Source organism: Parastagonospora nodorum (genome assembly GCF_000146915.1).
Source record: "Parastagonospora nodorum SN15 chromosome Unknown scaffold_30, whole genome shotgun sequence".
NCBI lineage: Eukaryota > Fungi > Ascomycota > Dothideomycetes > Pleosporales > Phaeosphaeriaceae > Parastagonospora > Parastagonospora nodorum.
In genome coordinates this window covers 133,405-151,288 of record NW_001884578.1, presented here as the reverse complement: position 1 = coordinate 151,288, position 17,884 = coordinate 133,405, and the positions used below count along the sequence as shown (strand labels likewise).

The window sequence follows — 17,884 nt, the reverse complement described above, 5'->3', positions numbered from 1 at the left end:
CTGCATTTCTACCACAATCAACATGATACCCCTAAATCTCCAAGAAAACGTTGACTGCGACTCCTCAGAACATATCGCATCGATCGCTTTGCAAACCAAGTTGAGAAGTCGATTTCTGGGCAGGAAGTCACGGGACGGGTCTCGCGCAAAAGCGAGGCATGTCCACAACAGCCGATTCCTTCTGCGATCACAGTCGATTTCGATATTATGAGCGGTACGGGACTGTTGTCACTCGTTCTTCTTAGGAGCTATTATGCGACGAGCCTGAAGCAATGACATCAATCATCATTTAGGCAATCATTAGGCGTCCAGCCTCAGACGTACGATTTAGCGAATCACAACGGGTGGGCGTAACCCGTCGTGACACAGTCGCTGCTGCGCCTGCTCCCGTCGCTAATCCTCTTCATTTCTCATCCGTCCTTAGTGTCTACTTTTCCTAAATCTGAAAGTCTCTCCTTGCAACATTTCCAATTCGAGCTCGAAAAGACACACATTTCGTCGCTGTATTGCGAGCGCTGATCAGTACTAGCCGACCTGTTTCAGACTTGTGCGGCACAGTCGTTCGTCACACGGGCTACGAGCCAGGCGATGCAGTTTATACCTACTCAGTCTTCTCAATTTACACATTGTCACGTTATAAGGCCTTCTTTCGGCGCCTGCCGGGTAATGTCACACAGGGAAGGTCATGTCGTCGCCATACTCTAATCAGCAGCCGCTTCATGGGTGGACAGGCCAATATTATCAGCAGCCATCAATTCAGAAACAGGACGATCGCAACTCGTATGGTTATTACGCGCCGATTATTCAACAACCACATTATACACCACATTACGCACAACAACCAGCGCCATACGTACAACCATATTATGGGAATGCTCCTACGGCACCAATAATAGCAGAATTGCCGGCGCCATTACCTCCAGCGCCTCCAACGACGACATCCGATGAGCAATTAAAAGAAGATCAGCTCCTTGCGAGCAAGATACAGCAACTGGAAGTGGCAGAGATTAGAAGTCGATCAAACAGCGCTGTGAGCCAGCATCAGCGACCTGTCAGTATGGCTATCCCACAGCAGCTAGAAGTGGCAGAGATCAGAAGTCGATCGAACAGCGCTGTAAGCCAACAACAGCGGCCTATCAGTATAGCTACCCCACGGCTAGATAGCCATTCACCACTTGTTCATCAGACATCCACATTGTCGCTACGTCCATACTCAACGAATGTATCAACTCATGACATCTCACAAGGCCCTGGATCGTTTGGTGCATTACCGCGAAATCCACCTAGCTCAAGTTTATTCCCGGAAGTTGTTCCAGATCCTCGAAGAAACTCGTACGATCCCTCGAATGACTTGCCAATACCAGTCGAAATAGAACAACGACATGTTAGCCAACCTCAGTCGATAGCGCCAGACCCTACCTCTCTTCCCTTGTACCTAGAAACACATCGCCAAGTACCATACCCACCCACATGGAGGCTCCCACCAGTCGTCGCAACTTTTTACGCGCATGCCGGAAGCAAAACAGAACTCAAGGCCGACTGGCTATCGCAGCAAGAGTCCTTTACTTGGCGGACTATCAGGCCTACAGAACATGCGTATAACCCTGCAGCCCCATCGTACACGTTCAGGTTCTCGTCGAAGGGAGGAAGTTTCCGTGACCCGAAGTTTTCGTGGATCATGACATTACCAGGCCAGTCTCCTGAACCAAAAAAGAAGGGCTCGAAAAGCAAAGAGACATCATGGACGTATGAGTTGCGTCTGGACTTGAGCGGCGGTATGAGGAAGAAAGAGAGGCTGAATCATGGTTCACACATTGCGATCCTGACAACTTACGTTCATGCACTAAATTACGACTCTCTTCGCTTCATCGGTCCGGATGGGCGGGCATATATGTGGGTCAGCGGCTCGCAAGTCAGTTCCGTAAATGGAATGCGCTACGACACCGTTCGGCATGCGTTATTCGCAGCCGTAGGTCATATCAAGGATCCACTGTATGGCGAAATCGTTGCAGACCATACTTTTTGGGACGGCCACGTCGACGAAGTTGAAGTTCACGCAGGCGCGAAGTGCGACGGGTGCCAAACATCTCCAATCAATGGACTACGGTGGAAATGCAAAGTCTGTCACCAGCACGACGTATGCGAACCATGTCGTCAATCCATAATCGCAGGCGACTTCGGCACGCAAATGCAACAAGCCTGCCAATTCTCGCTCGTATGCCTGCCCGACGAAGCACTATACATCCGCTCCCCTACCATTGACCCCGCGCTCGTAGTCGCCACGTTACAAATCCTGAAAGATTGGGAGAAACATACATTCCGCGACGAGAAGCGGACAAACCCAAAGGGCTTCCAGTTCAGCGAGGAAATAACGCGGAAACAAGATCTGGGAATCATGAGCTATTGGAGGGCGAGTGACTTTGATAAGAAAGACAAGAAGAATTCTGCGAATGAGAAGATGGGGACGGTGGTCAAGGCGAAGAGCATCACGATGGCATCTGAGGGGACAGCGAGCGCGTTGAGTGGACTCGTAGATGCTGGGTCTGCGCTCGCGGGACATGGGACGAGTGGGAGTACACACCGTGGCTCAGTTGGTGGGGATGGACGTGGTGTGGGTAGTACGTGATAGGCAGAATAATTAGATTACAGTGGTGATGCTACTTCGGAGCTCCCCGAACTTGGAGTCGCCAGCTTTTCTTTCATGGAAGGAAGTAAGCTGTGCTTGATGAACGCCGGGATTATCATCTCTCTTGCCTTTTTTTTCGTCGGGAAAAGACTTGGGGCTTTCTGAATCATGAGTTCGACCATACGATCCAGTATACGATGTCGCGCAACTGAGGTAGATGACCCGGCATAGACGACTTCTTCATAGAGATCAAACTCCTCCAAAGGTTTCGGAAGAGAAGCTAGTGTGAGAACAAAGATACCAAATATCTCGCGTGCACATTCTTCACGATCAGTGCCATCGCAAAACATATATATGTCGTTGCAGGGTTTTTCGTCAGTCACACCTCCGTCAACAGCATCTCTGTCGCGCGAAGCACCTTGCCATGACGAGGAGTAGTGGCACCCATAAGTAGCGCTACTGCGGTTTATGTCCTCTTGATGTGCTGGCTTTTGCGAAGCTGGCAATGCAGTCAGAGCAAAAAAAAGCAATGTGCCGTCAAGCCATTTCAAGTACGTGTGAAGCAGCGAGTCTGCGTCATTCACCTCGTCATGCGGCACAAATCCGATGATTCGAGAAGCCTTTAGCAAATGGCCTACACTTTGATCAGTACGCTATATTTACTGAATGGTATAGTTTGACACAAGCGATGAGATGTGGACTAGACTTACTATGTGATGGCCCCTCGGGGTTGACTCTTGACGTTTCACGTGCGCAAGCGTCCAAATCCCGGAGCGCCGTGAGCATTACGGTAGTGTCGTCTCCTTCAACATTGGAACGCCACTCCATGGCGTCGATACGTCCAGTTTTTACTCTCACAATTTCCATGCGTATGTTCTGTGGTACAAGTGTGTGTACTGTTTGCGCACGGATGCTTGAGTCTATGATACCAGGACACGTCTTGACCATAGGAAGTGTCCAAGTAAGGCTCTGCCGATTCGGATCCTTGAAGTATTCTTGCTGCCAGAAGCGCGTGACCAGGCCTTCTATTACTTTGCGTAGTTGCACAGTTATATCGTCCCAGCCTTCAGTCTTCTCTGCTCCCGAATTATGCAGTACGAGTTCTGCACATAGCTTGACTTGATCGCAGATGGGTGATTCTTCGTGAAATTCAGATTCTGGTACGTCTGGGCCAAAGAAGACTACGTTTTCATCCGCGTCGACACTCTCATGACAGCGGGACGCAGTCAGAAGTCTGGGTAGCATGTACAGCCAGCTGGCGTCTTCTTTTCCCACGTGACGTTTATGGGGGATCGTGAGAGTGCCGAGCTTATGAACACCCTCTGTACGAACATGATCCACGATCCAAATCGTGATCTGGGCCCTCTCCAACCCGTCTATCAAAGGCAGGAACTTCGCGTGAAATGCCAATCCACGACGGACGCATGCGCGAATGGCTACCATAACAAGTGTGAAACCGAGAGAAATGATTATAGCGGACCAGTGCAGAGTTCGAAGTCCTATGAATTGACAGATAAAGCCGAGTATAGTAAAAAATACCGATGCAGTGCAGCCTCTTCTTTGAAAAAGGTCAGTTTGAGAAACAGAAACTTGCCATTTTTGTTGTCCGGCTTGATATTGGACAATCATTGGTGACAGTTGGATTTATTTCACTTACTTGTAGTTCTTATTGTTGAATCGTGAAGTACGAATCTGAGGACTATCCGGCACAGAGACAGTAACATAGGGATAGAAGTGTTGATCTCCAACGTTGGAGGCCTCTTGGACAGTGATAACGACGAGCTCTTCGTTATGAGCCGGGTTCGGGATAAAGTCATACTCAGTCGTGCTGCCTTCAATGACGTGGGAACAAAGCGCAAGCCCAATGTTAAGACTCATTGTGCCTATAACGTGATAGGCATAGCTGTAGTCGCGAAACTGAAAATTGATGGTGCGCATGACAAGCAACGGTAGCACCAAAGACACAGACTGAAGGAAGAAGCCAGTACAAAGCCAGCTCCACCGCCCTGCAGTCGAGACGAACGACCAAGGAGTATTCAAAGAAAGATTCGGGGCGCCTTTGAAGATGTACCAAGTCTCATCTTCGTCTTGCTCAAGAAACCGTCCCAGCCTCTCAATTATAATGTTTTCCATGTAAGCTTGCCACGTCGGCAAGACCCGTATCATATCGTCGCTCCTTATAACGACAAATTGGCTTGTTTTGGGTATGCGGAATGATCTCACGATCTCGACTCCATTCCACATCTCGCACACACCGTACGATGTAGAAGACACAAGTTCGACCTCCGCTGTTTCGATGCTCTCTCTTGCTCTCCCAATGAGAGCTTTCAAATGCTTATTACCAGCAACCCGAATGGCACTAACGAGGATGGTCATGATGCCCAGTGGCCCAAGAGCTATCAGTATGTTGTCCGTCCAATCTATAGACATGGTGAGGAATTGCTTCGTGACTTGCTCCCCAAACAGGGCGATCAAAGGAGCCAAGTCGCTAAGAAGATTGTGGGACAAGCCTTCTCCCAAGGGCGAGGCATCCGGACGAGAGTTGTTTTGAGGTGTTGGGGTAGCCATGGCGGACAAATCTGAGGTGTGGAAAGCAAAAATCCTTAATCCAGCGGAATATGAGTTTTCTTCTCTACTTACCATGCGCCCGAGTTATTGGAGGACGTGAGATGGCATCTTGTGCCTCAACTGCCAGCGTCGTAACGCGTGGATGTAACACAGAATGGTCTTCACTCGCTCGTGCAATGCTGTATGACATGCGCGCTCAATTAACATGACATTCTCACTCACACAAATCGTGCACGACAGATTCCACATATCACCAAAACAGGCGTGTGTTTAAAGACCGGCGAGATGCCAAAATGTCGACTTATGGATGAGGTAGGAACCGACGATGTCATGTGATGGTCTTGTTAACACGCATATCTTCCTCAATATGCATGCATCTATGAACACCATCGAATCGCAGTTACCTAGTCTACTTCTTACCTATCTAGCAACCGTTTTCCATAGGTTTCACTGTTCTGGTCGGTAAAGTTCCACAGCTACCCATGGGGAAAGCATGTATGGCGAGCGCAAAGCAATCACCTGATCCAGCTACACGTACACCCCCAAGATCGTTCTTAATACGCTACACTGGGTCATACATCTCTTTAGCCAACAAGCAGGAGTCCGCAAGAGCAGTTTTTAGACGCACACAACGACCGAAATCGGCTTATGGACGCGCAAGCAGAACTACGGCTTGCTCCAACACTGCGAAGTCTATAGAGCCCCGGCAGCGATACCGCTTGAACGACTTCCCATGTTATCTCCCAACACACAATCTATCGTTCAATAAGATCCGGGGCACTTGTTTCAAGTTACGCGAAATTGTGCCGTGCTACTGCAGAAGTAAACGGTCATCTCCGGCACTGAACTGATGTCTTACGAAGATAGCAACAGTGGCTATGAAGCGTATCCACGCCCTGATGCGCGAGGCGTTGAGCAGGTTTGTGCACAGAGTTTGATGAATACGACAAGAGCTGAAAGGCGCAAAACTTTAGCTTAGTCGACAGGAAGAGGCGCGATGGCTTGGTCCAGTAGTTCACTGATAACGATGGAAATTACAGGACTATAGGTCTACAGGCATTGTATACTACCAAGGATCACATCTCCACGGCCACAGACAGGCATACAGGATCCATCCTTGGAGCAGCATGAACATATAGTTCCCATCAACGGTGCTGGTGAGAAGGGAAGTACCCTGTGACCACAGCACTTCAAAGGCCGACCGACATCAGAATAAGCCCAGGAAGACGTAGAAGCGACGTAGAAAGGTCGCGGTCTTTTCCAAAGAGTACAACCGCATCGACGAGATGTAGCTGATCTGCAAGTACGGAAGCTTATATCCCACAAGCTTCGCTGACAAGAATACGAGATGTACTCTGTGAGCGACCTGAACCTATGATTTCACTCTGCAACCGCTTATCTGAAGGGAAGCAGCCTGTAGCCCCATTTCCCTTAGAAGGTTCGTCAGACAACCAACTGGCCTGTAGTAAGACTGAGAAGCCGTGCAGAGAGGTCGCGGCCTTCTACAGATAATACACCCGCATCGACGAGGTATAGCAGATCTTCGGATCTCCAACAACTTTCCCTCGGACCGAACACAAAGCTTTGTCGTTCGTGTACCCCGCTCTTAACACCTTCGTCGATGATGCTGGCTATAGCACGACCAGCATCATGAAACCTTGACCAGGCGGCGATGTCGACTCCACAAGCTCTGTCCAGGTTTCTTGCTGATCCGTGGTTCCCTAGATTTGCGATCGACCCACGCAATATGTCATAGATGGTCGATCGGATCTACACTGATGCGAAGAAGCAGCATCGTGGCGATGAGAGTAAACATGTCTAGTTCGTGCCCACTAACAGAAGGTAGACGTAGACAGAATTCAAATAAGCTCGCATGACGATAGTGGCCGAGGATTGCGTAGGCAGCCTTGCACTTACGCACCAGCCTACCTTCCCACGTGATGCCACGTGCAATTCCCTCAAAGCCCCTTCTTCCATCCAGAGTCCAGACACAACGAGGCCCGCCATGGTACATATGCCAACTCACAGCCTCCCAACTCAGGGTCGCACCCGCCCAGCCCTGCGGAACCATACATCCAGGCCCTCCCCCCCAGCCAAACAAGCGAGCACGGAAACAACGGGGCGCGCTCGGCAATATTGTGGTGACCTGATGGTCAAATTCTGGCGTCCAAGGCCGCAAGGCCAGAACCGAGCTATTTGTCCCTGAACCAATTTATCGAGTTTGCATGTGGCTGAGGACAGCGCAGTTGGGGGCTGACAGTTAGCGCGCCCTAGTTGCGTATCCGATGTTTGGGACCCAGCCGATTCGTCTAATCCGCGCTGCCCCCTTTCTCGCTACCAGAACCAGAAAACCCTCGACGAAAGAGGGCGAGACTTTCTGGGGGGCCAGCTGAAAGCACGCTGTGGGGTTTTTCTTTGTTCGTCCACGTGGGAAAATCTGGAGAGCGAAGCACAGAAGTTTGGTCGGGATGCTGGTGGGGTTGGAAGTGACAGCGGCAAGGGCAAGGGCAAGGGCAAGGCACGGTACCGGCTGGTAGAAGGCCCGTCTGATCCCTGGAAAATCCAGACTCTACTGCGCTGTTGCGATTTGCGAGTAGGAGCCCGCACGGCGTTTCGTGTCTCCGGAGGGTCGTGTCGTTGCGGAATGGCCGGCGTTGGCTGCACGCGCTGTCACTTTCTCGCACCGCAGCGGCGGCATGCGGCTTTCAATTTTTCAGCCTCACAATACTAAGCCGCATCTCAATCTCTGCAATCTGCACAAGTGGAGAACGGAGATCGCAAATCGCTTCGAATCACCCCATCTCAACCTCTGCCGGCATGAGTGGAGAATGTCCGAGATGCAATGCACACTGATAACAATACGAGGCAATGAAAAAACTAGGTTTGGCGCGCAAAAGCTTGCAGGTGTAAGTGTGCTGTAAGTTTCTGCTGGGATTGACAACAAGTGGTGTTTTTTTGCATCACAGCCCTGGTCCTTGTAATTTCAAGGGTTGGCGGATTGTTGGTTTTCTTGGAAGAGTTGCATGTGTCGTGTTATCCGTTTTGTGGAACGATATTGTTATTGCGACATTCGAGTCGTGCAGTATGCGACTTCTCGTTTATCTCGCTCGGTCATGTCCGAGAAGTTGTATCGATAGTGTTTGCGCGTGCGTGCATCTTGATCGACAGCTTATGTGCAGGGAAAAAGCAAAGACAATTGTGAATGATTCGTAAAGTGCTGAATTATCTCTATGGCGACGGCGTGGCCTCCCAAACGCCCAATGGTATATACTCCCAGTTCGTGTGATCCTCTACAATTGTACATTTCCCCTTTTGAACCAGTATGTGTATGACTAGTCCGTATTAAAATCTTTTATGCATGAAATAATGAAACTGTGAATGCTAGTCTAGCATTTGCCATGCTGCCACATCTTGACAGACTTGACAGTCATGCCGCGGTCGTTGCCCTCGCCCCAAGTTGGGAGCCAGTCGTCCTTGGCTGTAAAGACAGTTAGTTTGATGCTCAAAGAAGTGGGTTGGAAATATGCATACCCTTCCAAAAATCTCTGGCGGCGAAGTCGCTGCCGTCGACCCAAGGCTTTCCGCCTTTACCGTCCCAGAACCAGCCATTTTGCGCACCGACAGCGACGTTGAGAATGAGGTAGAACTTCTGATCGAATGGAGCATTCTTGCCGCCCTTCTTCCACGGGTTGTCGTAAAGTGTGCCGTTCTCTGTGGTCATGGTAGAGAAACCACCCCGATCCCAAAGAAGCTTCTTCTCACTGAATTTGGTGTAGGTGACCTGCTTAAGGCGGCTATCCAGGTACATGAAGAGGTAATCTTCGGTCCACTCAAGACCAAAGACGTGGAAGTCGGAGCTAAAATCCTTGCGGCGCAAGAAACGAGTACCATGTGTCTCCTTGTAGGCATCGTGCTGGTATGAGGGTCCCCAGTGGAGGGTGGAAGACACAAAGTCGCGGCCCTCAGGATAGTGGTAGTCATTGCCACGGAACTCGGCGATATCGATTTCTCCGGAGCGAGGCCACACGCCGTATGCGTCGTCTTCGGGCATCATCCCTAACTTTTGTTAGTATGTATTCATAGAATGTATAAGCTGCAGGCGAGGAGAACTTACACAGCGCGGGCCATAGCCAATCACCCTTGGCCATCTTTGCAACAATCTCTACGCGCCCATATTTGATACTCTTCTTGCCCTTGGTGGTCATGCGAGCAGATCGCACAGGTGGGATAATAGTGCCGATAGTCGAGTTCGATCTAACACCGCAGGCTTTTAGGACGTCGCTTGATGTGCATGAGCCATCACCATCTGATTTGGTAATGTTGAGTGTGTAGTCGTTCAGGAGCTGCTCCTCGGTGATACTGGTAGATTCGACGGTAAGGGTTGGGACAATGTGCAGTCCTTCAGCATCAACAAAGCTGTTCTTTGGGTCGTTTGTCGTCCAGTCAAACTCGCCATTGCCGTAGCCACCGGTTTGAACCTCGTAACCCCAATTATCACTGTTTATGGACTCGAAGTGGTCCTCCATGATCAGACATTGCTAGCATGGCGTTAGTAGTCGGTTGTGACATGAGATGTGCAACATACAGGTGGAATGCTCGCTTCTTTTGTACCAAGATATATGATGTACCCGCTGGCGACAAGTCCGAGGGCAATGAAACCCCAAACGATGTAGTTGCCAATCTTGGTCCTGTTCATTCTCTTGTCGTCGGCCCATGGCTGCACGTAACTGGCCAGGCGGTCAGCTCATGATCACATTGCAAGGAGCGAAGTCAACGTACTCTCCCTGTAACCGGTAGCTCTTGAATACACGTGGCTGTCTTCTCGAATGGAACTCGCTTGGAGTGCTGGTTCCTCCTATGGCTGCTGAACTGATAGAAAGAGCAGATGGCTGGCGAGGCAGGTAGCTGCCAGTGGATGCACCATATTGGTGGTCGGCGGAAGTCATGGTGTGATAAGGTTCACTTGGATTACCGGGGGGTCGAGGGTGGGTGGACGATGATCGTGTTCTCGATGTTCCCAGGACTAAATTGCGATGATATAAACTGAAATGTACAGCGAGGGAGCCGTCTGTTGAGAACTTGAGAGCAACGCGATCGCGCTGGCAACCTGGCGAAGCTAAATTGCCTTCTCGGGACAAAGAAGGCACAAGTGAGCTATAGTCGCGCCTCAACTCAGCAGCTTGCCGTGTTGAGCTCGATTTAGACCTCAACAGGCGAGTCCAACGCCACCGGCCAGACGATTTTCGTGCCTCTGCACGCCCCAGGAGCAGGCTGGTTTCATCCCGGTCGCGCCGTGCAGGTGGTCAGAATGTGATAGCGCTGCGATCGGAGTGATAGCGTCCCAAAGAGTATTGGGTGGGGGGCGCTAAGACAGGGCCAGCATTGATTCCAGATAGCCTCACGGGCAGCGTGCCTGGGTCTGGCCTCGGCACGCTTAGTGCCTGTCTGGGAAATCAAGAGCGAAAGCGAGCAGCGAGCGTGTTTTTGCTGCATGGCAACCTGGACTTTTCTGTTCTTGGTAGGCCAGGGCATAGCGGGAGACTCGCAAGCACAGGGGATCCGCCCGCTAGTGCCCGTGAGCAGATCTTCGGAACCCTCGCGTGGCTGTGATACCGACCCACGTTCTCGTGCGTAGATTGCCTCGTCGCACGCAGCGTGGCTGGCTGATGCGAATTTCCCCATGGACGGCTGAGATATTGCCTGCCTCGCTTCTGCAGCTTGCAACTCCTGATTCTATCGTTATCAGCCTGACGTCGATAAGGTTCTCGCAAATATAGCCGTTACCGCGGCGCCGCGCTAGCGCCGTTCAGTCCAGACACCGGCAGTCCGTCCCAGCGCCATTCCCGCTGAAATGTCATGCCCGGAGAACTCCTGCTGACTCGCCCACCGTGAGGTCAATCGCTTTCTTGCGGGCCCGTAAATAGTTGACGCAGCTAGATACAAGTGACGCTACGCCAGCCCGACTTCCAGGAACCAACTTCAGGACTTGGTTCGTGGCTGATGGGCCAGTCTCCTTGTCCATCTCCAACCTGATGGATCCTGCAGCCACACCCATCAAGCTGCACCCACGTCAGACGCTGGAATATGCAGTGGCTGCTGTGCATGTCGGCGAGTACAACTTCTCGACCGCAGTCATGCAGGTCCAGAGACGTGGCGTCGAAGCATCCTTCGCAATCTGTAATCCCGGTCGCCCCCTCGGCTGCCCGGCGCTGTCTGATTCGTTCGTCCTCGCCAGCCGTCTTTCCTCACTTGGATTATCGTCCATCCCAACTAGCACATGCAGCTGCAGGTACGTCTCTGCTACACCCTATCTTCTTGTCCGGACGTCATGGAGGTAGTGGTACCTCCGGCCGAGACTGCCAGGGACTGGTGTGGCTGGCTTACAACAAGCACATGCGTGGTGCCGTTGACTAGACGTTTGATAGAAGAATTTCTGTCCACGCTACTGCACCATGCTGCTGAGGCCGAGTCCGCCAAGCCCTGCATTTTCGTCCACTATCTGCCCCTTTGGGATACCGTATCGTCGTACCATGATGCCCGATTCAGGGCAGATGCACGATGCGGGCGGCTAATCAGGCATGGTGTGAGCTTAGCTGCAGCAACCTGGTCGTAAACTGATATCGGTTTTCCAGCTCCCGTAGATGAAACCAATAGGGCGAGACTATTGTGACATGTTGATCCTAGCTCAGCATCTTCTGCAATCCCAACACGAAGGGCCTCGACGCGACTTGGCAATTTGGACATGCATTGACAGCGATAACAATAGAGTCAACGCTTGTCCGGTGGACCTGGCGTCCTTCGAGATCGACCAGACTAGGTGCCTAAGCTGTTGAGACTGACTAGTCGTGAGTACTCACGGCTTGAAACCTTCTCCACGAGCCGACAATCCTGTTTGAACTGTCGGACCAGACCATCAACTTTCCAAACTTAGTATGGCGCGGATCGCTTGTGGATTTTGTCATCGTCGTAGAGTTCGGTGGCTTACAACTTTTGCTCGCTTGGGTGGGGGTCTGGTCTGATGCCAGCAAATGCTCCTGAGTTGATAAACTTTGTTGCTGGCCCGGGGTCTTTCCCATCTTCATCCTTCAACTTCATCTCTTCAGTTGTCGTATTCCCTGACTAAGGCAACTGTCGATCCCACTCCTTGGTTGTCAGTCTTCAGCACCATCATTCGCTTAAAGACATACCTTGCCGTCATAATCGTTAATCGATTTACTTAATCGACACGAACCCTTGTCATCGTACTCCTCTGTCATCATGTCTTCGACTGAAGGCAACAACCATGCCCACAGGTCGGTCAGCTCTTCGGGGCGACCTTCCATGGCTGGCAGCACCACTGATAGCATCCAATTCGACACACCATCTGGAGTCATGACACCAAGCAGCCGCGTGTCTCGCCCTTACACAATGAAGATCGATGAGGACTCAAGATACCGAGCAGTATGTTCCAAAACTCTTCACCGAGTACATCATGTCGCTAACACCTCATAGATCATCAAGCATCTTTATGCAAAGGCATCGTCCATGCGATGGATGACCGCTGGCCCAGCTTCGCCTCATATCTGCGAAGGTGTCTTGATCCGAAAAGGCCTTGGAGAGTATGTCACAGAGCCACAGAACATTGACCGAGATCTGCTCGGCGCCGTCACGCGGATCAACCCAGGCGTCGCCCTGACAATGGCCACCGACGGCACACAAGCCATTTTCGACGTACTGGAGTCACACGAGACCGAGCTCATGTTCCAGAACGGATCCCAGATCCAGATATACGAGTCCATGGCAGACATCGCAGCTTCCATCAACATCAAGAAGTTCCAGTATGCCGCACTTGTTCGCCAGGAGCGCGTGTTACTTGTATGGCACGACGAGCTCGGTTCAATCCTCTCACAAGCGATGGAGATCGAGTCGAGGATACTTGCGCTGGTTTGGGGAACAACAAAGTCTCCATTCGGAGGCTGGGACAGCGTCGTGCATTCGAGCGCCAACTCAACAATCGATGGCTCAGCCATGGATATCGTCCCGGAGGCCAAGGGCAAGGATATGGATGTTGACGTTGAGGAAGTCGACGCCGATCCGGAGAAGCTCGAGAGCGGAATGGCCAAAGAGTCGTTGGCAAGACCCCTCATCTTCACAAGCTCCATCTTTGTCGGGCTCGCCATAGCCCTCATCACGATTCTGGTCATCGGAGTTGGTGGCAGCTCCATTGCGCTGCAGACCATGACTGACCACTTCTATCCCCGTCTGCTACTCATCCTGACAATGCCTCTCTGGCTCTGTCTCGGTCTCTACTTCGTCATCGTCGTCTTCGGTAACCTCTTCCAGGCGCTTGGTCCCATCACTGGTGTCAAGACCAACAGCCGTTTCCACTCAGCTATCAAGCCGAACTTAGCTCTTGCACGCTCCCAGGGCTTCACGCCGCCCCCCATCACCATCCAGATGCCCATTTACACTGAATCGCTCGAGGGTGTCGTCAAGCCCACTGTAGCCTCGCTTCAAGCAGCCATCTCTTACTACGAGTCGCGTGGCGGAACTGCTCGCATTTTCATCAACGATGACGGAATGGCCATCCGATCTGAAGAAGACAACGCCAAGTTCATGGAGTTCTATGTCAACAACAACATCGGCTGGGTTTCGCGCCCCAAGCACAACCACGAAGGCTTTGTTCGCCGCGGCAAGTTCAAGAAGGCTTCCAACATGAACTTCGCCCTCAACATCTCCAACCGCGTGGAAGACGAACTCGTGAGCCTCATCAACGACATGTACGAGAAGGGTCAACTCTCAATCTCAGAGGAGCAAGAGGACACGCTGTACCAGCAGGCACTCCAGACTATCCTCAACGCCGATCCTCGTGCTAAGGCCGGCGGTAACATCCGAATGGGAGAGTTTATTCTCATCGTCGACTCTGACACCATTGTTCCCGAAGACTGCCTCATGTATGGCGCTGCCGAGATGTTCCTGTCTCCGGAAGTTGCGATTGTCCAGCACGCCACTGGCGTCATGCAGGTATCCTGGGATTACTTCGAGAACGGTATCACCTACTTCACCAACCTTGTCTACACTGCCATTCGATTCTCAGTCGGCAGCGGTGAAGTTGCACCTTTCGTCGGTCATAACGCTTTCTTGCGCTGGCAAGCTGTTCAATCCGTCGGTAACCCGCCTGAGGAAGACGGTTACATCTGCTTCTGGTCCGAGAGCCACGTCTCTGAGGATTTCGATATCGCCCTTCGTCTGCAAATCGCCGGAAACATCGTCCGTCTCGCCTCTTACCACGGCCGTGGTTTCAAGGAGGGTGTGTCTCTGTCCATCTTCGATGAGCTTGATCGCTGGGAGAAGTATGCTTACGGCTGCAACGAACTCGTCTTCAACCCTATGCGCACCTGGCTCTGGAAGGGTCCCTTCACCAAACTCTTCCGCACTTTCATGTTCTCCAAGCTCCAACTCTCGTCAAAGATCTCCATCTGCGGCTACATCTTCTCTTACTACGCTATTGCTTCTGCCGTTCCTCTAGGATGCCTCAACTACTTCCTCGTCGGTTGGCTCAACGGTGACCTCGACAAGTACTACGTCGAGTCTTGGAAAGTCTTCATCATTCTCCTCATCGTCTTCAACGGTCTGTCGAACGTCTGCTTCGCTATCCTGCGGTACCGCATTGGCGATGCTTCGCTGCTTGGCGCCTTCTTCGAGAACCTCAAGTGGATGCCGTTCTTCTGCTTCTTCTTCGGCGGTGTTTCGTTCCACATCCTCCTGGCCATCTTGTCTCACATGTTCTCCATCAACATGAGCTGGGGTGCGACCGCAAAGGAAAAGGACAACTCCAACTTCTTCGCCGAACTGCCAAAGATCTGGAAGCGCTTCAAGTGGATGTACCTGTTCATGTTCGCCATGGTCGGCGCCATGATCTACTTGGGCAACTTCGCCCCACACGGCTGGGAGATTGTTGGTCTGACCAGTGTCCTACCGTGGGCAGTCACTATCATCATGCACTCTCTGATGCCCATCGTACTGAACCCGTCCCTGACTGTGTTTAACTACTAGACTCTCTTTTACTTTTCTTTCTTCTGATGCATTTGGTTGGCATGGCGTTATAATGTAGCGATGGCGCGCATTGTTAGGACACAAAACATGGTATACCCGGACGATATCATTTGTCGCGATAGACTAAAAGATTTGTTAATGACTTACTTAATACACAAAATACACATATTCAACGTACCTTCCGTTCCGAAATTTCCTATTGCGCGTGCACATGACTTCCGACACCTTGTGTGTATTCCGACTGTGTGTGGTCGAGGTGCAGTTGTCGCGGTGCGCGTGGTCGGCATCGCTTTGTGCGACATAATGCGATTGTTTGGTGTTGCTTGGAATGTGACAAAGAGGGCAGGACGAGGGCGAGGGGCCATGACGTCGAATCTGGGTGGCACTAGTTTCGCGCCCTCAGCTGAGAACATCGCAGCCACAAGCTCAAAGATCAACGGTTAAACAACCACATCCCGCAATCATTAGCGAAGACACCGCTGGCCAGATGGTGTGTAGATCTCAGCGTTGTAAAAATCACGAGATGCGATGCGATGTTCGGCCCTACGATCGACTTCGCGAAGCTGCCACACTGAGGTAACACTATCGCAGCGCGGGACTCACCTTTATAAGTATTTGGCGCGTTCTAGTTTTCTTTTCTCTATCTATTTCATATCTCTGCTGTTGTGTAACTTTCCTCTTCCGTCATCGCAGCAACCCCGCGCACTATACAGCCTCGAAGAAGCAACCGCTTGTGTTCGGTGGCGGCTGGCATTCTGCCACAAAGCGGCAGCAAATTCACCAAACAGACCGAATGGAAAGCTTGCAAAAAGTTGACGTCTCCTTGCAAAGCCGGTCCCCGAAGCGACACTGCGTAGTTTTACTCTTTTGCTGGAGATATGGAACACTGAATTCTAGACGTCGTTTTAATGCACTCGTGCGTTGACTAAGGTGAGACACCCACCACAGGCTGAGGCGCCACGGAAAGAAGAACAACAATTACCCGGGAGCATCCCCGCTCTGATCCAGTCAGCAGCTGAGAAGGAAAAGCCACGATCGGTAGCGTCAAATTTCAGCAAGACCTTGCCTACGACTTTGCCGATGACTTGTCATGTGTAGGGCACACTTCCGAGACTCTTCGAGAAGCCAGAAATATCTTTGCTGCTGCCTAAGTGGACGAATATCTGTCCAGCCTCAGGCTTCAGTCGGCGAAGTTTCAGCCTCTAATTACACCATCCGCGTCCTGGCATGGCGTTCCTGTTGCTCGGAAGACTGACATAAAGGTAAAATCGTTTTGTTCGAATATCAGATACGGTCTTGTGGAAGAAGAGAGAAGAAGGTAAATTTTGGTGCTGGGCGCAGCATGCGCAGGTATGCGAAGCAGCACACAGCCAGCTACAACTGCCGGCCTCCGCTCAAACTCCCTATTTCCGGCTCCTTGCAAGCATTATTCAGGCTGTTCCACTGTTGCAATTCGAAAACATAGCGGAAGGCGTCGCTAGTTCCGATATCGCTTTCGCGCCAGTAAAGAATGCTGCGAATGTATGGTTCACATACTCACTATCAGCTAGGGCAAACAACTTTCGCCTGTTACATATCCCGCCCAGCCTTACCAATACAGCCGCCATTCAGTGCAACTTGTTGAATGGATCAATAAACGAACAAATCTTGACCGCCGGCTCCTACGTTCGTACCCCGCTTACACCTACCAGACGAATCGTCCTGAACGGGGCACCTATTCAGGTGCAACATAACCTCTATAACTTCTTGCAAGCATGTAGCAACGTTGTGTGATGTGGATTGATGCCCTCACAAAACGTCACGCCAGGTACGGGCCATGGGCAAGATCTATGGCAGTGCGCAAGCAGTGTACTGTTGGTCAGGCCAGGACAACATTGATGCCTACCTGTATCTCTTCCACAATGATATGAAGGAACGAATGATGCCCTCTCTGACAGAAAAGGAAGGCTAAATTCCTTCCACGTCAACTGCATGCGATGGGCCAGATGGAGTACTTTCGCCGCATGTGAATAGGGCGTTCCCGAAAACACGTTTGGTACATGTAGTAACAGTCTTCCAGATCGTACAAGAATTTTTGCTTGCGCAAGATCTATAATTGTTGGCAGGCAAAGAGAGAATGCCCTGGACTGGCTTGCTGAGCACTGGAATGTTTCTGGAATGTTTCTTGGCAACACTTTTGGGCAACGCCTTGACAAGAGCGGCGACTTCCAGAAGCCAGAAAGATCTGCAATGCTGGAAATGCAAAGCTGTCGGAAGAACTCAGCTGTGCGCCGATTTGAGTGGCAGTTCGACGCATTCAGTGCCATGCATTGCTCCATACCTCTGGACCAAGTGTACGCTCTCCTTCGCCTCGTGGATGTCGAATTCACACGGGAGCGACTAGGCAGCATAATCTTTTGAAAGCATCTGCTTGGACGCCGAGACTATGTCCACATCCACACATGATTGTACCCATCTCGATGCATTAAACATCTGCGAAGCCCACCAACTGCCGCACTCAACTATTTGGAACATGAGCTTGTACAAATACACACCGTCGAAAGCCTCAAAAGTATTGTATGCAATGTTATACGTTTCGAGTTTCGTCCATAAGGAAACCAAGACAACACGAGGCACTTCCCACTTGATTGGAATCTGCACGTGCGAGGTCAGTTG

General features: G+C 51.2%; 7 protein-coding genes across 7 annotated transcripts; 3 read left to right on the top strand and 4 right to left on the bottom strand.

The window, feature by feature from the left end:
• Nucleotides 1–685: 685 nt before the first annotated feature.
• SNOG_14158 (hypothetical protein) lies at nucleotides 686–2,626 on the top strand (the record flags this gene model as incomplete). The annotated part of the gene is made up of 2 exons (XM_001804303.1): nucleotides 686–1,114; nucleotides 1,187–2,626. The coding sequence occupies 2 exons, from the start codon at nucleotides 686–688 to the stop codon at nucleotides 2,624–2,626; spliced, it is 1,869 nt and encodes a 622-aa protein (XP_001804355.1).
• Nucleotides 2,627–2,643: 17 nt separating this feature from the next.
• SNOG_14157 (hypothetical protein) lies at nucleotides 2,644–4,223 on the bottom strand (the record flags this gene model as incomplete). The annotated part of the gene is made up of 3 exons (XM_001804302.1): nucleotides 2,644–3,260; nucleotides 3,337–4,125; nucleotides 4,217–4,223. The coding sequence occupies 3 exons, from the start codon at nucleotides 4,221–4,223 to the stop codon at nucleotides 2,644–2,646; spliced, it is 1,413 nt and encodes a 470-aa protein (XP_001804354.1).
• A 56-nt stretch (nucleotides 4,224–4,279) lies between these two features.
• SNOG_14156 (hypothetical protein) lies at nucleotides 4,280–5,194 on the bottom strand (the record flags this gene model as incomplete). The annotated part of the gene is made up of 1 exon (XM_001804301.1): nucleotides 4,280–5,194. One exon carries the CDS (start codon nucleotides 5,192–5,194, stop codon nucleotides 4,280–4,282), a length of 915 nt encoding a protein of 304 aa, XP_001804353.1.
• A 3,386-nt stretch (nucleotides 5,195–8,580) lies between these two features.
• SNOG_14155 (hypothetical protein) lies at nucleotides 8,581–10,140 on the bottom strand (the record flags this gene model as incomplete). Its single annotated transcript, XM_001804300.1, has 5 exons — nucleotides 8,581–8,672; nucleotides 8,726–9,250; nucleotides 9,309–9,732; nucleotides 9,780–9,921; nucleotides 9,974–10,140. The coding sequence occupies 5 exons, from the start codon at nucleotides 10,138–10,140 to the stop codon at nucleotides 8,581–8,583; spliced, it is 1,350 nt and encodes a 449-aa protein (XP_001804352.1).
• A 1,086-nt stretch (nucleotides 10,141–11,226) lies between these two features.
• SNOG_14154 (hypothetical protein) lies at nucleotides 11,227–11,656 on the top strand (the record flags this gene model as incomplete). Its single annotated transcript, XM_001804299.1, has 2 exons — nucleotides 11,227–11,483; nucleotides 11,620–11,656. The coding sequence occupies 2 exons, from the start codon at nucleotides 11,227–11,229 to the stop codon at nucleotides 11,654–11,656; spliced, it is 294 nt and encodes a 97-aa protein (XP_001804351.1).
• Nucleotides 11,657–12,175: 519 nt separating this feature from the next.
• Nucleotides 12,176–12,450, bottom strand: SNOG_14153 (hypothetical protein; the record flags this gene model as incomplete). The annotated part of the gene is made up of 2 exons (XM_001804298.1): nucleotides 12,176–12,283; nucleotides 12,382–12,450. The coding sequence occupies 2 exons, from the start codon at nucleotides 12,448–12,450 to the stop codon at nucleotides 12,176–12,178; spliced, it is 177 nt and encodes a 58-aa protein (XP_001804350.1).
• SNOG_14152 (hypothetical protein) lies at nucleotides 12,275–15,229 on the top strand (the record flags this gene model as incomplete). The annotated part of the gene is made up of 2 exons (XM_001804297.1): nucleotides 12,275–12,634; nucleotides 12,686–15,229. Exons 1-2 carry the CDS (start codon nucleotides 12,452–12,454, stop codon nucleotides 15,227–15,229), a joined length of 2,727 nt encoding a protein of 908 aa, XP_001804349.1. The 5' UTR covers nucleotides 12,275–12,451.
• Nucleotides 15,230–17,884: the final 2,655 nt, after the last annotated feature.